This window comes from Onychostoma macrolepis, chromosome 07 (genome assembly GCF_012432095.1).
Source record: "Onychostoma macrolepis isolate SWU-2019 chromosome 07, ASM1243209v1, whole genome shotgun sequence".
Classification (NCBI taxonomy): Eukaryota; Metazoa; Chordata; class Actinopteri; order Cypriniformes; family Cyprinidae; genus Onychostoma; species Onychostoma macrolepis.
This window is the reverse complement of record NC_081161.1, coordinates 23139825-23159477: the sequence shown is the minus strand read 5'-3', so window position 1 is coordinate 23159477 and position 19653 is coordinate 23139825. Positions and strand designations below refer to the sequence as shown.

At 37.0% G+C, this 19653-nt stretch overlaps 1 protein-coding gene across 3 annotated transcripts in view; it reads left to right on the top strand.

The window, feature by feature from the left end:
• Positions 1–19653, top strand: part of phkb (phosphorylase kinase, beta) — a 77237-nt gene that overhangs the window by 36738 nt on the left and 20846 nt on the right. For all 3 annotated transcript variants that reach the window (XM_058782467.1, XM_058782468.1, XM_058782469.1), the window contains 5 exons: positions 740–817; positions 2516–2674; positions 3518–3612; positions 14004–14059; positions 15741–15834. In XM_058782467.1, coding sequence (XP_058638450.1) covers positions 740–817; positions 2516–2674; positions 3518–3612; positions 14004–14059; positions 15741–15834 — 482 coding nt within the window. The remainder of the gene's footprint in view (positions 1–739; positions 818–2515; positions 2675–3517; positions 3613–14003; positions 14060–15740; positions 15835–19653) is intronic.

The following is a 19653-nucleotide window of genomic DNA, read 5'->3' as shown; positions in this document are numbered from 1 at the left end:
TTATAAATGTATATTTAATTAAGTAATGTGGTGCTAATTTACCAGTTTACTTGATTTTGTACCAACATCTGCTTTTACCAAAAATTTACCATTAACCACCAAAATAATATATGAAAATAAGACACCAAAACTATTTATGTAAAATATACACTGGTGGCCAAAATGATTAGAACCCTAGTATTTTCACCTGCTAAAAATGGTTTAAGTCAGTTATTTTTGCTGTAGTGTGTCAGTAAGAAATATCAGTTTACTTTTCCATACATTCATTTTGCCATTAATTGTAATAATCCAGTGAGATTTTTGTTTGCACAAGGAGTCTGACAACAGCCAGTGATCCACACAGAGATCTGATAGAAAAGCAAAATAAAAGATAGAAATAACTGACTTAAAACCATTTTTAGCTGGTGAAAATACTAGTGTTCTAATCATTTTGGCCACCACTGTAATTATGGGAATTACCTTTTACTGTAATTCATAGATTTTACTTGCAAAAACCCAGAATTTGACAGTATTTTACAAAATTATGTAATGTAGTATAATGCAATGTTAAACCATTTACAAATTTTCACTGTTTGTGCTAACAAAAAGTTTTACTGTAGCAAAATGCATACATTTTTGACAGTGTTGCATATTGCTGAGCTTGTTAAAGCTGCATATGGGCCACTTGTTTAAATCTGTGTTATCTGAAGTATGGGGAGATTGTGTTCTATAATTTCCCTTTTGTTGACCTTTTGTTCAGGTGTGTTTAGGGGAAATCCTGCTCAAGTCAAAGAGTACCAGGAACTGCTAGAAGCTCTCATCTTCCAGTCCTTTGAGGGTAACTTTCGGACACGCGCATGCATACACGCATCTTTTTGGACAAACTGCCAAAGCTTGTCACGTTGTGATGGACTCTGCTTGCCAGCCAGTGTCCTCCAGCCCCTGCCAATGACTGTTATTTTCTCATTACTCTTTATTAGAGTGGTCCTTTCGTACTCATCTCTCCCGGGCTGCATGATTTCCTCAGTCTCAGCATCTCAGTCAAGTGCACAACAGAGGAGATGCTCATTATTTAAACAGACGAGAACACCGGCAATTCCCCACAGACAGACAAAACATGCCGGTCCTTCAAACCACAACTCTTTATAAGTATAATGACAATAAGCAACTTAATAACTAGTTTGGATCTTTTCATTTGCCTGCAGTGAGCCTCACCAATACAGATGAGTGATCGGCTTAGTTGATTAAATTATGGTTGATAGAGAAAAGGTGAATTTGGGGCTAGGCTGGATTCTGCTGACAGCCTGATTGCTGATTTTACTACAGGCTTTTTATCTCTTCATTTTTTTTTTTTTTTAAGATTTATGGTAACACTTTACAATAAGGTGTCATTTGTTAACATTAGTTAATGTATTAACTAACATGACAAACAATGATCAATACATTTAGTACACTATTTATTCATATTTGTTAGTTAGTTAATAAAAATACAGTTGTTCATTGTTAGTTCACAGTGCATTAACTAATGTTAACAAACGCAACTTGAGATTTTAATGATGCATTAGTAAATGCTGAAATTAACATTAACTAAGATTAATAAATGCTGTAGAAGTATTGTTCATTCTTAGTTCATGTTAACTAATGTTGTTAACTAATGTTAACTAATGAACCTTATTGTAAAGTGTTACCAGATTTATTTATGCCTTTATTTAGATAGGACAGTATAGGTCGACAGGAAGCGAAGTGGGTGAGAGAGGGGGATGGGATCGGGAAAGGTCCGCAAGCGGGACTCAAACTCGGGACACCCGAAGCGCAATGGCGCTGTATGTCTTTTCATTTTTACATATTTAATAAATACATATTCATTGGCAGTATCTAAATTACAGCACTGACATCCAACAACATAAATAGCAGTAACGTTCACACAAGCCAGTTGAACTGAGTATCGACTGTTTTAAATTCCAAACAAAATTTGACCAATTAGTTAATTTATTTTTTCTTTTACGAACAAAAATAGCTCTGAAAATGCCATACCTATTACTATACTATACTATACTGTTTCAAACTATTTTTGAAAGAATGCTTACCAAGGCTGCACAAATGCAGTAAAATCAGTAATATTGTGAAATATTAATGTAGTTTAAAATCGTTCCTGTGATGGCAAATCTGAATTTTCAGCAACCATTACTTCTGTTTTCAGTGTCACATGATTCTTCAGAAATCATTCTAATATGCTGATTTGGTGCTCAAGAAACATTGTGCTGCTTAATAATTGGTTTTAAAAACAGCATTTATTTAAATGTAAACATCATTATTGTAACATTTGATCAATCCAGTTCATCATTGCTGAATAAAAGTTTTAATTTCTGTCCAAAAAAATATAAATAGCACTGAACCCATACTTTTGAATAATGGTGTATATTATTTTAGCTTGGCTGGGACAGTGTAGTCACTAGGAGAACCGCAGAACTGTCTCATGTACATACACAAGACACTCTGGGACTCTCTGAATTTTGTCTAATTTGATTTTCCACAGGCCACGCTGTTATTCCCAAGTACTACTATGTGCCAGCAGACTTTGTAGAGGCTGAACAGAAGAATCATGGCAGCCAGAAGCGCTTCCCCAGCAACACAGGCCGTGATGGGATGCTGTTTCTCTGGGGACAGGCCCTCTATAACATCGCTAAGCTGCTGGGTGAGTTTCAGATCCATCCAGAGCCCAAGGGTCAGGACTACTTCACAGACACACAGTAAAAGAGTTTACATAGATGTTCTTTTATTTATTCATGCAGTGACTTTATGCCATTTGCTCACATTTCTCAAAAGGAAGAGCCCCAGAACCACTGCGGTCTCACTGAAAGCAGTCAACGAAATGGTTTATAAACTAAACTAAATAATGGCATCGTATTAATGGAGCTCAACAAATGTGTTTTATGAAACACAGTGATTGCGAGAGAAATTATTATCATTATTTAGTTACCTTCACTTCCTTTCAAACGAGAAAGATTTTCTTTTTTCTTTGGAGTCCAAAAGGTGATGTTTTTCCATACAGTGAATGTGGGGGCTGGTGCTTTCAAAAAGGACAAGAAAACAACATAAAAGCGATCCATGTGACTTGTGAACTAAATGTTCTGTAGCCATTTTCATGAGGAACAGATAGAAAATGAAAGTCATTATTCATTAATCTTCTCCTCCGCTGTATCTTCTGATTGATCGTACCACATTAAGTTTGATTTTCAGCGAGTATCAAATTCTAAGTCTAATAACTATTCTTATTAAGTATTAACATGATCTCCCCCACAAAATATTGTTTTTCGGCAATGTTATTACCATACTGCACACCCAGAATGATTCATATTGTAGACAATGATTCATGTGTATGCGCTGCAGTAAAATTCAGACCAGCAGAGACATTAGTAATCTGTGGAAACGGCTTGTTTTTCAAATCGAAAAAGCCTTGTTTGGGTTAAAAATTCTGAGATTTTGTTTAAAGCTCATGTGAACTGAGCAGTAATTTTGTTCTGTGTTTGCTGTTCAGTGGATGGTTTGATCAGCCCAAAGGATATCGACCCCATCCATCGCTATGTGCCACGGCAGGATCAGAGGAACGTCAGCATGCGATACTCCAATCAGGTGAGCTGCATCACGTCTCTTGTGTAGGCAACTACACGAATACTAAAATGTATCCTGTAAACACACTTGTGAATGGCCTGTGTGTTTAATCTCTCTCAGAGCCTCATGCATAATTTGTTGCAGGCTTTAGCAGAAGCCCTGATACATCTCTGTATCAATCCCTTACAGCTGACATGTTTTGCACATCCATTCCTAGCCGATCTGTTATTGCTGAGACAGACCACACTGCTCTTGATAAGACAAACCCACGGACACCTGCTGTTTCATAGCTAGCACAGAGCTCCCTCATCTGTCCCTATAGACAGTCTGCAGTATCACTTTAATACAGCATCTGGTCATTGCAGTGTTGCAGCCCTGACAAAAAGTGGAACAGGGGTTGAAAAATGCACTTGCAAATTCAAATAGATAACATTTTCATCACTGTAGCTTGTCTAGGAAAAATCATGAAATTAAAACTTAAACTCACAACCCTGCTGCTAAAACTGGAGATAATTATTTGAGTATGCACTGCTATTCAAAAGGTTCGTAACTTTTATTCAGCAAGGATATTAAATTGAACCAAAGGGACAGTAAAGAGATTTATAATAATAGATGAATTCTAATTTGAAATGAATACTGTTTTGTTGAACTTTCTATTTATCAAAGAGTCTCCAGATGTGTCATAGTTTCCATAAACATATTATGCAGTACAACTGTTTCCAACGTTAATAATAGTAATAAATATTTCTTGAGTGGTAAATCAAAATATTAGAATGATTTCTGTAGAAAACTGGACTAATGGCTGCTGAAAATTCAGCTTTGCATCAAATTATATTTTACAATACATTAACATTCTGTTAAAATATTAATGTTATTTAACAAAATTACAGTTTTTTTTTTTTTTTTTGTATTTTTAAACTGTATTTTTGATCAAATAAATGCAGCCTGAGCCATTAATGAAGATTTGTAATTTTACTGTTTAACTGTGAATCTGTGGTCTCTGTCCTGTTCTCTAAATAGCTGACTGGTTTTTGCTCCATGTTCTTTAGATTTGAGATTTCATGTGTCTGTAGTTGTTAGGAGCCGCTTGTCAGCAGTCTTGTTACAATGAATGAATGTCCATCATAGACTTTATACATAATATAGTGCTAGCTACCCAATGTAGTTTTTATACAAGCATGTAAAGATGTGGGGAGCTATCAGAAATGTCACTTCCTGTCAAGAACTCTGACTCTAGATGTGACACTTCTATTGCAGGGAGCATAATGACTCATACGTGCAATTAAAGCTAACAAAGAGGATGAGATTAGTGCTGAGCGAGCTTCGTTATTGCATGCATGAGTCATGTTTACATATTATTTAATATAATGTGTGTGTGTATATATATATATATATATATATAACCACACAGTATAATAAACAGCAGTTTATTAGTAACAAGCAGATATATTTACTTAAATATCCATCCTATTTTTCAGCACAGAAATAAGCAATTTCTTGTGAATGTGCGAGCTTTCCGATTCACCAGCCACTATAAAGTGCACAAAACCAAGTCTGAATACGATTATAATAATAAATAAAAATTCTATGACAACAAATACCAGTTTGCAACATTAAGCAGCATAATTGACTTAAAATTGGCTTCACATTTATATGGATATTTTTAAAATATTTTAATATATCAAATAGTCTTAATTTTTTTAAAAAAAATAGTCGGAATAAGATAGTTGGAACTGATTCACATACAAGTTTAAAATAAATATTGCACAAACTTATATTTAGTGTTTTACAGTGTCAGCCAGTAACATTGAGCATAAGAGAATATGACATTTCTTTAAAAAAATAACACCCACAAACTTTTGAATGTTAAAGTAAATTTCAAAATAAAAATTGCACAATGTTACAGCCTCAGCCAACAAAAATGAACGAATTATGACATATTAATCTTTGTGAATTATGAGAGAGCACTCCCTGTCCTCTGACAATTCAGTCTGCTAATCTTAATCGTATTAATTTATCTCTCTGAAATTATGCCTGAAAATGGATTCAGAAATGCCGGGGGGGGAAACTATTATTAAATATTAGGTACACTGGATTACTTGTTCATCATATTCACTTGTTCATTAAAAGCAGCAGTATTTTGATTGCATTTATTTCAAAGCAAAAAAAATGCAAATGCGATACCTGCCTACTACGTGATCTGTGAATTGTCTGGCGTAACAGCTGTTCTTTCATTCCTCCCCTGTCTGAAGCTGCCTTATCTCGTCTGATTTCAAGGCGAGGCACTTGACATCTCAAAGGAACGTACCTTCATACCATGAAACCAGTCTAATAACACGGTCTTCTGGAAACTTGAAGCTAAAAGAAAAACACATCCAAATCATCTTGTGGCTTAATTGTACTATATTGCCAGCAAAATCATCCCGAATAACCTCAGCCCTAGTTGAGATGTAGCTGTAATTTGACTGATATTGGCTTGGGAGCCCAAGTTTGTCTAATCAGAGGCAGTGAGGGGCAGGCGGCTGTTTTATTCATGAGTGTTGCACCGCTGCATGGGAAACTGGGAGGAGCCCTGCTGCTTTGAAGGAGGGCGCTGCATATTGCACAGTAATGCGTGGCGTGCTTGTCTTTTCACTTTTGCATCAAAGGCTGCGCTGACTAAAGGGCACGTTGCTGTGGCTGCTGTTTGTTTGCGTGGTGTGTTCGTGTGCACATGGGGTAGTGTGTGTTTATGGAGGGATTTAGCTATATGAAGTGTCAGTTTATGTTTGCTTATGAATTACGGCCTGTCTTTGAGCTTCTTTTTGCAATATTTATGCAAGTACTTATGCACTACATGATTGAATATTATTGCCAGTTTGTGTTTATGCATGGGTTGTTCTCAGCCTACACTTGTCCTCCTAACATCTCACCATACTTTGTCCTCAGTATGAAGGCAGATCTTCATTTTGAACCATGTCCTTGCTTAGAGATTAGACAGGCCTTTTTTCCTGATTGATGGATGTACCCTGTTTCAACAAAGCACAGATGGAGCTCAGTTTAAATTTAGAAACGATTGTTCAGCAGAGCAGCCAAGGTGCAGGAAGCAGCCTCATCTTTTTGCCTTTTAAACACCGAGAACAGCTTTTGAAATGCTTCCCTCGCTCACATACACAAGCTTAGGGAAAGAGGCCTTTTTGCAGTTACTTAGCTTCGCAGACGCTATATTTCTCTGATTCATATTTAATTTGATGCATTAAGACAAATGTATTCTAACAGAACACGGCCCCATTGTTTTTGTTGGCTGTGCTCAACGACTGTATCTTTTAATGTGAAAACACAGGATGTTCCTGCGATACGTCTTACAGGAAGTGATTGTTCGGGGTTTGAGTAGAGGACTATGGGGATTGGACACAACTCGTTTCACATGAAATCTCCTGTCTGCATGTCTTTTTCTCTGGGCTGAGTCACTTCATAAACACCCTGAGGGATTTCCAGAACACACCACAAATAAACACCGCAAACGGTGAAGAGATATCAGTGGCCATACGGCATGTGACGTACACAGATGTCCAAGGGTGTGTAAATCACAAAACTTTTATCTATCTATCTATCTATCTATCTATCTATCTATCTATCTATCTATCTATCTATCTATCTATCTATCTATCTATCTATCTATCTATCTATCGTTCTATCGTTCTATCGTTCTATCATTCTATCTGTCATTCTATCATTCTGTCATTCTGTTGTTCTGTCTATCCATCGTTCATTCTATCATCCATCCATCCATCCTTTGTTCTTTATATCTGTCGATCCATCCTTTGTTATTTTGTTCTATCTATCGATCCATCCTTTGTTCTTTATCTATCAACCCATCCTTTGTTCTTTTGTTCTATCTATCGATCCATCCTTTGTTCTTTTGTTCTATATATAGATCCATCAATTTGTCTAGTGTTATATCATTTTATCATTCTGCCTGTCCGTCCATCCGTCCTTTGAATTTCTATTAATTTCAGTTCTACTTACATTAAAATTCGAAATGCAATTCTGCATCCTATTGACTACCTTAATTCAAATTCAGGAACTGGCATTTAAAAGACACTCTGTGTTCAGTTCTGAATTCTGCACAACCTTTTTGCATACACATACACACTTACTATGTTCCTTGGAAGTAAGTAGATGCACATTTCCTGCTCACATCTCGCCTTTGATGGGGAAACGAATTCACCTTGCACTTGATAAGGTTGCTCTTCCTGGTGGAAATGACTCCTTTATAAATGTAAGCATGCAGTGTGTGTGTGTGTGTGTGTGTAAGCAGTGAGTCCTGAAAAGATTGATGGAAAAATCCCAATGGCCATCATTACACATGCATATGCACACACTGCTTTGAAGCACCTCAGTTGTCCACCTTCATGGTGAGAGATACGAACAAAACACTTCACAGTGATGATGGGTTGAAAATACTAAAGAGAGAGCAGGAAAAGGACCATACATTTGGCAAGGCAATGGAGGGATTCGATGCTGATGCTTGTGCGGAAACATATTTGTTGTTGGAGCTGAAAGTCGTTTCTCAAATGTCTGCAGAGTGGTGACAGATGTGTTGTATGTTTATCACCGACAGCCAGCAGACGTGATGAATGTGGCAAGAAATCACTTATGTGTCACTCACTCAGTTATTATATCTCCAGACTTCATAGTGTGAGAATCCAAATCCAGTGTCACTCTGATGCTGTAACGTTTGGAGTGTATTTCACTGCAAGAATATCTTGGCATATGTCACCTCCTGAATAAATAATGTTGCTCAAGCATTGTTTAGTAGCCCACTGGCACGTATGTACAGAATTATGAAACTGTGAAATCGGAATCTGAAAACACTAAGGGTTTATGGGTGAAGAACCTTTAAGAAACCAAACTAACACCAGACCCCCACAAGACCCAGACCAAGACTAGACCTCGAGGCCAAAACCAATAAAAGACCCCAAGAACCTGTCGGTTGGTTTTAATAAAGTAAAATATAGAAACAGAATTTTTATGTCACTTTATGCAGTGAGACACAAAATTACATCTGAACCCAAAGCCTTATATTGTGCTTTAGTGATGTTTGATGATTATTAGATAGGGAGCCTGTAGAATAAATTACAAAAAGAATGTCAAGGTTAGCTCTGAGTCATCTTCTTTCAAATTACTCTAGTGATTTGTGTGTTCTATCAGAGACTTGAAAACACACTCCTAGGCTTTTTCTGAAACAGCTCTGCACAGACTTTCCCATGGAGCAGCTCAACAGGTATTAGTAATCAGCCTCCTTATCTCCTCTCACTCCACACACTGCATCTTTATGGGAATTACATCACATACAACACCACTGACAAGCACCAGACTCCTGAGGCTTTAACCTGCCTCGCTTTAATATAAATTGATTTTTTTTTTCTTCTTCTTGTCATAAGGATTGCCGCCTAGATCTAATATATATCGGTGGTTCTTCTAGAGAGGGGTGATGTGTATCGAATTCACTGCAAGCCTTTGTTCACAATTACACTCCCACCTTCTCAAAAGTCCAATCCCCAACCTTTTCAATTTCTTTAAGGTGATTGTGGCCAGACTTGCACTGTTGCATAGGGAGCCCCTTCACTCTATTATAAGATGTGGAATGGAGCTGAAAAAGTATGCACTTTTTCCATTCTACTTTGGAAGGAGTTTTTTGTAAATATGGTGGGGTCCAAAAGTCTACGACCAATGCTTTATCATTTTTAAAATCCTAAAACTTCATATTTCCAGGTTTAAATACAATTTTCAATCCCAGATTTTGGAATTTGGAATCATCTCTCTCTCTCTATCTCTATCTCTCAGCTAAAGTGAAATGTGTAAACCTAAAATGTGAACAGCTTCCAAACTTGCCAGCTGTAGGGTTTAACATTGAGAAGTCACTGCATTGACAAAGACACTTCTTCAAATTTTGATCCTTAAAGGAACATTAGACATCTTAAAGAGCAGCAGTTCACATGAGTTAATGTTTTTGCCTTTTGGCAGAAGAGCAGTTGAAGAACAAACTGCAAAGGGAATGTGGATCTGCCAGATCTCTTTTATCCACATCATATCTCCAAGAGACAGTCCATTAGGTTTGCATTGATTTGTCACATAAATGGATTCAGGAAAAGGGGGCTTATTTCAGGCTGCCCGATTGGAATAGAATCTTTACAGTTACACTGAGTTTGCAATAAGAATAGAATCAAAGAGAATAGCATAGAATCTTCACAGCTCAATTACGTTTGCAAGAATGGATTCAGTAAAAATGGCTTATTTGAGATTGTCAAAATAGAACAATATTTGCTGCCACATGAGCAACACTGGTGTTGTGTAGAATGTTGTTTTACATTTTGTTTTGGTTTTGTAGTTGCTACTGTCTGCAGAAAAAGAAAACACTGTAATAACATGAAATGTGATCTCTGTATTATGGTATATTGCATCTGAGGCATCAGTCATAGCATTTCATTAGTCTGTACTTTTACACCTTTGTGATACAAGCTGTAGAGTTTTGCCATTAGTGATCCCATCTCAATTCCAGCAGCTCCAGACTTGGTGAAAACATCACTTAGCTGCCGAAGGGGTGGTTTTTCAAGTGCTCTTTTTCATCAGATGTGAAATTTCCTCAGCACGCAGGGGCAGCTTACACCGCAGTCAGTCTTAACCTAGATACTGTTAGAGTCTAAGCCTGTCAACGTATGACTGCTTTGAATTTGTGAAAGCTCCAAATGTTGAAAAGATGCTCCCCCCGTATTAAAATTACTTGCCCTCATAAAAAACGTTTGGACTATAGACTTTAATCAGGTTAGACGTCATATTGATTTAACATGGATGAAAACAAGGCTGTGAGGGATAGACTTAGACTTTACAACGGCATGCAGTGTATAACGGTCTGAGATCATGTCATTTTCACAACTTACAACGTTCAAAAGCTTTTGTCTACTGAAAGAATTTTTCAGAAATTTTCATCAGCTGAACAATCGATTAGTTGTTAAACAACAGTACTCCAAGTACTTCTATCTCTCACAGCCTCATTTTCATTCATGTCAAAAATTAAATATGGTGCTACCCTGACTACAGTCTGTACCATAATACCGTAGTATAGTTTGAAGTTATAATATAAATATGGTAATCATACATAGATGTATTAATTATCAAAATACCCCAGCATTAACATATGATACCATCATGGTACAATGCCTCAGATGTTTACTCTTTTGAGGACTAATTTGTGCTTTGCAGATACAGCTCACAAGAGCCTTTTTTGGTCTTCAGTTTATTATTGCTTTTAGAGGAAGACAGATTTGTCATTAGAGGTAAATATTGACTGTTTGACTCATGGTGGGGCTCTTGGAGCCACATTATGAATAGAGATCATTTGACTGATTGGTAACGGAGACATTAATAAAGAGCATTTCTTATCTCTGTCAGTCCTATTGAGCTGCTCATAGTTTATTGTCTGCTGCTTCAGTGTGGAGAGAGAGACTGCAGGAGTCTGAAGAGCACAGAAGGGCTCCCACCTGTACCACTAGTAGTACTTGCAGGGTTTTGTACACCACCAACTGCCATCATTCACACCACTTCTAATAAAACTTCTATCACTACAAAGCCACTGCACCGCTGTCAGAAAAGATGTGGGTATCCAAGAAAGGAGTGTTTTTTTTTTCTTTTCTCAAAAAAAAAAAAAAGAAAGAAAGCTATCTTCTATTCCAGTTTAATGAGGTATGCTGTTACTCACATTATTAAAGAACCTCACATTATAAAAGAAAACAAAGAAATGCACTGACAGATACACACTGACAGTGGACTTACAATGTACAAATGTTCAGTATTTGCCTATTACATTTCAATTGTAAGTTTGTTTTAGTTTTTTTTTTGTTTTTTTTTATTTCATTTTTATTTTACCAAAGCTGAAGTTTGATTTAAAATAATTTTCTAATGTGATCAAAAACAGAAACAATGGGGAAAAAATGATTCCTGTAGCTTACATGTTTGACACTTTAGCTTTGGGACCAATTCTCTCTATTAAATAACTATTAACTACAACTTTTGCCTTAATAAACTCCTAATTTGCTGCTTATTAATAGTTCGTAGGGTAGTTGTTAAGTTTAGGTATGGGGTTGGATTAAGGGATGTAAAATATTGTCATGCAGAATAAGGCATTAATATATGGTCCCGTTGCAGAGAGACACAAAATCACTCTCCAGGACGTTCTTTTTCACCGTACGCTGTTGGTGGAATAACCTACCTAACTCCATTAGGATAGCCAAATCTCTCACAATATTCAAGAAACAACCGGAAACTTATCTCTTCTGTGAGCATCTAACTGCCTCCTCATAAAAATAAATGAATAAATAAAATAAAAATAAAAAAGTAGAATACAATCAAATAAAAAAAAATAAAAAATATGCCTTCACTTTTTCTGTTCTCTTTTATCCTTATCCTTTCCTGTCCTAGCTTTTACTGTTTGAACGATGACTGAGACCTTGTATAGCAGGCACTTCTTGTGTTTATTGCCAATTTATGGTATCGCTTGATGTATTCCTCAATTTTAAGTCGCTTTGTATAAAAGCATCTGCCAAATTAATAAATGTAAATGTGCTCTATAAGTACTAATAAATAGCCAGTATGCTAGTAATATACTATCCTAATAAGCAGCTAGTTAATAGTGAGAATTGGTCCCTAAACTAAAGTGTTTGCAGATAAAACACATATCCTAAATGTATGGTCAAGGCTGGGAATTCACTAAACAACTGTTGCGTACATTTTTGCCTCGATTTGCAGTCTGAAGGAGTCAGCACTAGTTGCTGAAAGTCAGAGCCAGTCTGCAGATTTTAGGCAGTCAGAGTAGACAGATTTCACAGAGAACCATGTAGCATATAGCGACACAGATTCAGATTATTTTTTTAAGCTTTAGACCATGATTCCATTAATCCGGTGGATTTCAAACATGTTTGATATTTTTAGCCAATTTTAGAACACACATTGTTTTCATCTGTCATGAGTCTCCTAGCAACAAGGCACATGTTTCTTTGTGAGTTTGTTGTATTCTAACAACTTGACCGTCTGGTATTGTGTGATCCTGAGTAGTGTGGTTTTCTCTGTAACCATTTCCAAATTTCCAAACATGTGTTGCCTGAAAAGTGTTCAGATTTTCTGTCCTGACTTTCACCCCTGCAGGGTTTTCCAGCATTTAGACAAATGCATGTGGCAAATGCTTAAATGTTAATGTTGATGCTTTTGCAATTGATTGTTTTGCAATTATTTTTGGTGCATAAATAACTGACATTAACCCTGCCATTTAATATCTCATTTAATAAGTTACACAGCACCTTTTCACTTTTTGAATACTTCTACACCTGCCACATATTAACAACATACCCAGACATTCACTTCCCATCCATCAAGGGCAGCTTGAACCTGCTCCCATCCACCTGAACGAAATACCATCCTCCTCTGCAGCCCTCACGCAGGGCAGAATTAGCATGTATAGTCTCTGTTGATCAGCCCTTGTGATGACTCACTGCACTGCCTCCACAAAATGGCTGTGCCAATATGTCATTTAACCCAAAGCTGTGATTTGCCCTGTTCACTGAGCACTTATCTCCCCCGTTTCAGGGGAAGCAAACAACAACAGTCGAGACAAACAGCCTACACCACAAATATATTACCATCTTCCGTTCAGACTAATAGATCTGTCTATCTCGACATTTGACGCATCCTAGCGCATTTGAAGGTGCGTTATTGACATATTAGCTGGTTAATATTACAGTTTTTGGAGTTCTAGCAGAAAGCATGGAAAGGATACATTTTTCCAAGAGAAGTACCTGCAAACCTTGGTTATTAATTTTTTGACCATGGCACCGAGCAGAACGGCAGAATTTGTTGTGATCTCGAGAAAACAAGACAAATTAGCTGCTAAGATGCTCTTGCCGTTCAGGAAGGCAGTGGAAGGTTTAAATGGAGGCTGGCTGTCCTCTGTGTGTAGGCAGAGGGCTTTAGCTACTGATTGATATGACCCAACCTAAACCTTCAGCAATCAGCAGCTCATTATCTCAGCGAAATTACTACATCATCCAGCCCAAACGACTGTAATGAGCTAGCATAAAGAATCAGGGCTCTGATCCACCATCATCTCCCTCATCTTTGTCTGCAGTCTCTCCTTCTCTCTCTTCTCAATGAAGCTTGTTTTCCTCTGTTCCCTCCCACCACCCAGTCATCGGTTATACTCTGACTGCTCTGACTTTTCTTTCACTTTTAAGGTCTCTCTCTCTTTTCTTCATTTTTAGTGACGTCACTCACTCCTGAACTCACAGGCGATGGATTTTACACTGTGTGCCCTTGCCTTTGAGTCTTCTCCGTTGAGACCCAAAGTTTTCTAATATGTCTTCTTTGCTTGTTTCCTGCAGGGTCCCATTGAGAATGATGTGGTCATTCATGTGGCCCTGATAGCAGAAAGTCAAAGGTAAATAAATTTATCATCTCTCTCTCTCTCTCTCTCTCTTCATCCTCTGGTCTAATTGATGCATGCACACTAATTATTGGGCTATTCTGTAGCCTTCATCTATCAGCACTCTCATTTAAAGCTTTTCTGGTGAGAGGGGGAGGTGAAAGAGGTCGTGTGGCCAGCTGGTCCCAGCCAGGCCTGCTCTGCAGTTCATTTAACATTGTTCACCCCAGCACTTAACCCACCTCTCCCCTTATTCACTCCGCAAACCTTAATCAGGATTACTTGTCTAACCCAACCATCAGTACCTTCATTTAAAGCAGCAAGTTCCACTTAACACCTCACCTTGCCTGCATATCTTGAATAATGTTGTTTAAATATTACAGAGCATAAGAAGTGCTTGTAGACATTCATTTATATAATCACAGTGTCATGCAAGATTGTGTCGCCCTTGGACCTTAATGGACACTTGACTTCAGTGCTAGATTACAAATCCTACATAACAGCATTAGGATGTACATTGCCTGTGTAAATATGACAATTACAGTCTTTTAATTTATGGCACAGATCATAAGATATAACCAAAGATAAAATAGCCGAATGGACCATTTTCACATTTCCAGAGTTCTCAGAATTACAGTCATAGTTAAGTTTTATAAGTCACTTTTATAGTAATAACTATACAAATCTACAACAAACATAATTTTTGAATTCTCATTTGCTCAAACAGCAAAAGAAAAAGAAAAAAAAAACATGATAGCATTATCTGTTTGACTTTACAAAAGAGTAACAAATTATCAAGAGTTTGAATACATTGGTCAAAAGATGTCAAAATTTGCTATCACTCCCTCAGATGTCCAGGACCAAACTCGGTCCTGCAGGGCCACTGTCCTGCAGAGTCCAGGCACACCTGCCTGGAAGTTTCTAGTATGATTAGTAAGACCTTGATTAGCTGGTACAGGTGTGTTTAATTGGGGTTGGAGCTGAACTCTGCAGGACAGTGGCCCTGTAGAGCCCTGGAATGTGTGAAAAGGGTCCATTTACACATTCTTCATTTTTAATATAGCTCACAAGCTATTTGTTAGCATGTTTTTGGCATACCACTAGCCAATTAGCCTATCATTACATTAGCTTACCGTTAACTTAGCCTGCCAGCCTAGCATATCCTGTTTCACATGTAAGATACTCATTCCTTCAAGATGCAAATTACTACTGTTTCTTCCAATTATAAATAAATTTTGAGTCATGTTCATTTATGGCAGTTAAGATGTTACATTAGTGCCATCATAACATCGTATATATTTAGAACAAGACTTGAACAGGATTCATATTAAGTGAGATGTTAAACAGTGCCAGGTTAAAGGTAGTAGTAAGTAGTAAGAAATAATTTTTTTCCTCAGCAAGAATTGTTATAATATGATTTGGTTTTGAACAGACATTTTGGAACAAGGGGATAGAATGTGGCACAACAATTGCACCAAATTGAATTACAATAAAATGATTGTTTTCAAACACGTAAAAGAACACACAGGTTATGATCTCAAGAAAACAAGCCAGAAAAATAATAATAACGCATGTCTTCTGTTGGCTTCTGTAAGTTTGTTGTTATTTTTGCAATTCCTTTTTGATACCACTAATGGTACCTTTAATAGATTTGTTTTTAATGTTTAATAGTCTCTCTCTTGCTTGTGTCTTTCAGATTGCAGGTCTTCCTTAACACCTATGGCATCCAAACTCAGACCCCACAGCAGGTGGAGCCCATTCAGATCTGGCCTCAGAAAGAGCTGGTGAAGGTATGACTGTTCAATCAATCAAACTGACCAACAAACAAATCTTCCAGACTGATCAATTTCAGTGACAGTCGCTCCATTGGACCACTGGTCAGTTTGCACCGACTGGCACATCAGTCATGTCAGCCAGTGAATTATTTTTGCATGCTCTTAAAGATTTACACCATGGATTGAACCTCACTAGTGCACTATTGATCAAATCAGTTTGACAAAAGACTCTGAAAATAGACTTTAATATTTTCTCGGATATATAAATGTCCTTTGTGAATATACTAGCAAAATATTAATTCACTGTGACAATATATCAATAGAATGTAGTGTTCATTTACTGACCAACCTGGTCTAAACGTGCCATCATAAATCAGATTATTAGAATATTTTTAGGGTCAGAAATCATTTGCAAGATGTTGTTCCTGCCCACTCGGTCTGTAATCGTGTTTATGTGTTTGTTCTTCTATCTGTGGGTGGTATAAGGTTTTGTTACCGGAACATGCAATTTACTGCAGTTTGGTTTAAAAACAGTTTGAAATCAGAAACACAACAGTATCTGCTTCTCATGACTCCCTTCTTTCTGCGGTCAGTTTTGTGTGTGCATGCTCCAGTGTGCATTAGAGAGAGTGATGATCTGCTGAGTATGCTGCTGTAAGGATGCTTATTCAGTGGCTGACCTATTGGAGACAGCTGGAGCTCTCTAGATAGGGCTGCCTACTCTAGATCAGCTGCAGCACCTTCATCGCTGTCACGCTTTATGGTAAATGACACAATGTCACATTTGACTAATGATGATGCACATTTGAATTTCTTGAATGATTCTTTTAGAAAGGAGCAATAGCACTAGGTTGATTGTTGGTTATTTTATGATGATATGTTTGGATAAAATGATTAAATTATTCATTTGTATTAATTTACACTATCACTTAAAAGTTAGCAGACATTACTCCAGTCTTCGGTGTTACATGATCCTTCAGAAATCATTCTAATAGGCTGATATACGGTAGTGCTCAAATAACATTTCTTATTATTCGTGTTATTAGTTGTGCTCTTTAATGTTTTTGGGGAAATAATGATACATTTATTTCAGGATTATTTTATGAATGGAAAGTTAAAATGAGATTTGAAATATAAATATTTTTTAAAACATTATGAATGTGAATGTCACTTTTGATCAGTTTAATGTGTCCTTGCTAACTAATAAAAGTATTTATTTTAAATATTTTTAAATGGCAGTGTAATATTAAGTAAATTCTAATATCTGTTCTGTTAATTCTGTTAAATCAATTTTTTATTTAAATCCAAATCTATTAATCAGTAAATTAGTGAATCAAGCCAGAGTCTATGGTCAACTTAACATTGGACCTCATGACTCAAAACAAAATGTGTCCAAATTCTGAATAAATTATACACACAAAAACTAGAACACTGCTACAATTAGTGAATCTTCTTTTTACTGTGCAGGCCATGCAGACTTTTGGACTCTGGGGAACACTCCCATTATAATTATCGAAGCTGTCTGCACTCTCTTATTTACACTCTCTCACCTTGTTGATTATAATGTTGATAATAATTACTTTCTTGCAAAATATATTGGTAGTGAGCAGTGCAGCATGCAAATCTAAAATCTTTCCAAGTTACTGTCAATGCCTTTCGCTTTGGTTCTACACAAGCTTGTTTTTGTGTCAGATTATGTTTCTTCAGCACTCATTATCGTGTGCCACGACAAAAAGATTGGAAATGCATTCATGGATCAGACTGCTTATGTAAACTTGCTCATTAGGACTGTTTGTCATTTCAGATAAACTGTAATGAAACAAATTTTGTGAATGGTTACAATGCTTAATGTTTTGTAAACGGAAAATGTTTACACAATGGTAGTAGATCTAAATGGAATGCTCTCATAAACATTTTTCATGATTATTTAATCGTCGATGTGATTGTAATTCAATTATTTATTTGATGAGTTGTGCATCCCTAATGTAGCTCTATCCTTTACAAATCCAAGAACCTGATATTTTTGAATAATCATGTAAAACAGAAGCACAGATAAGAGAGCGGTTCATAGGTTGACATGCTGTTTCTAATCCAAGCATCAAGGCTGAGCGTGAACGTCCTTATTCCTGCATATTAAAGAGGTTTGTTTCAACATCAGCACACTGGCTTCACTGCCCCTCTTGATATGCTACAGGCTTAACATGCATGACATTTGCAGGTTTCGTGTCAGGCATGTTGAGCTCCTGATTAGAGGGAGGGCATTCTCGATTCGGTTGTGTCTTCCCCTCATTGCTATTCTGCACACAAATTTTCCAAGGTACAGAGATCCGCACTGTTCTGAAAAAGAAGTTCTGGAGCATGAAGCTCTCTCGAAAAATGTTCATTGTGACAACTGGATTTTTTCTAAATTAGCAGCTATTTTCCTGTTTCAGTTGGATATGAGCTGGATTCTCCTCAGCAGGGGCTTATTCTGCTTGTTCTGTATTTTTTTTTTTTTTTTGTCGTGTTGTGCAGTACACTTTTGTGCTGGAGTGTTATTCTGAGAATGTCAGGAGGTCAGAGAGAAATAGAGCTCCATCTAATGTCGTAAAGATGTCAGCACACTCTGACTTTGTCCTCCCCGTATTATTACTGAGGCAAGCGTCACAAAGCGTTATTATTGCAAGGTGAGGGCTTTGTTCTTAGCCTTTTATGTCGCTACGCTTCAGAAGACATGTACTATTACTTTTCTAACTATCTGTCTTGGACTTGGAAGACAATAAAATGGCCTAAAAATCCCATCAATTTAGATAGAAGGGTGAACCTGAGCAGTGTAGAGGCTATAAATCTCCAAGTTGGTGGACGTAGGTGAAATAGGATGGCTGGGTGGCAAGACTACTATTCCCATCATGCAACATGGCATGATTAAATCATGAAAATGACTGCTTTACTGTTCAGTGTTTTGCCCTGGTATTGTATTTGCTGGTAAGTCGTGTGTCATGTTGTTGTCAGGTGCCACCGTCAGACTGGTTTATGTGTTTGATTTTAAAAAGTGACTAAAAGTCTCTAAAACTCTCGGCCAATGTGGACCAATTACCAATTACGGCTGTACTTGTCATTTAGCAGCACAATCGTTTTGAACTAATAGTAATTCAAATTTAAAAAATTATAAAAATTAAAATCTAAAATCAGCATATTAGAATGATTTCTGAAGGATCATGTGACACTGAATATTAATAGCTGCTGAAAATTCAGCTTTGCCATCATAGGAAACATTATATTTTAAAATTGTGTTTACAGTCATTTTGTAAATATATTTGAAGTTGTAATAATGTTTTACAATATTACTGTTTTCACTGTATTTTTGATCAAATAAATGCAGCCTTGGGGAGCAAAGAAACTTGCTTAAAAAAAAAATTAAAATCTTACCTGAAAACTTGGAACAGGTTTCAGGTAAGGTTTCAGGAGCACACATACACACACCGCCTGCTCCCGCAACATGTGTTCGCTCCTGCGATTTTCGTGTCCACTCCTTTAAACATTGTAATATTGTATATAATTTTGGCGCATCAGGGAGCCGCTATCTGTATGCGGTGTATTTAAATATTTTTGAATGAGAGTTTGCGCTATTTACTTTCACTTTCAATTTTGCGATCACACGCACCCTGTGTAAAGGGAGCACATCTTACAAGATCAGATATTTGTCAATGACCTCAGGATATGTTGAGCAGCAAATACTCAAGCATGGTCTTGTCAGTCATCTCTCCTTATTCTCGATCAGTCCAATCTGACTCCTGCAGCTCTTGTTGGATGCAGGGTTGCCAAGTCCGCTTTCTTTCCACAGAATTGGGCTAC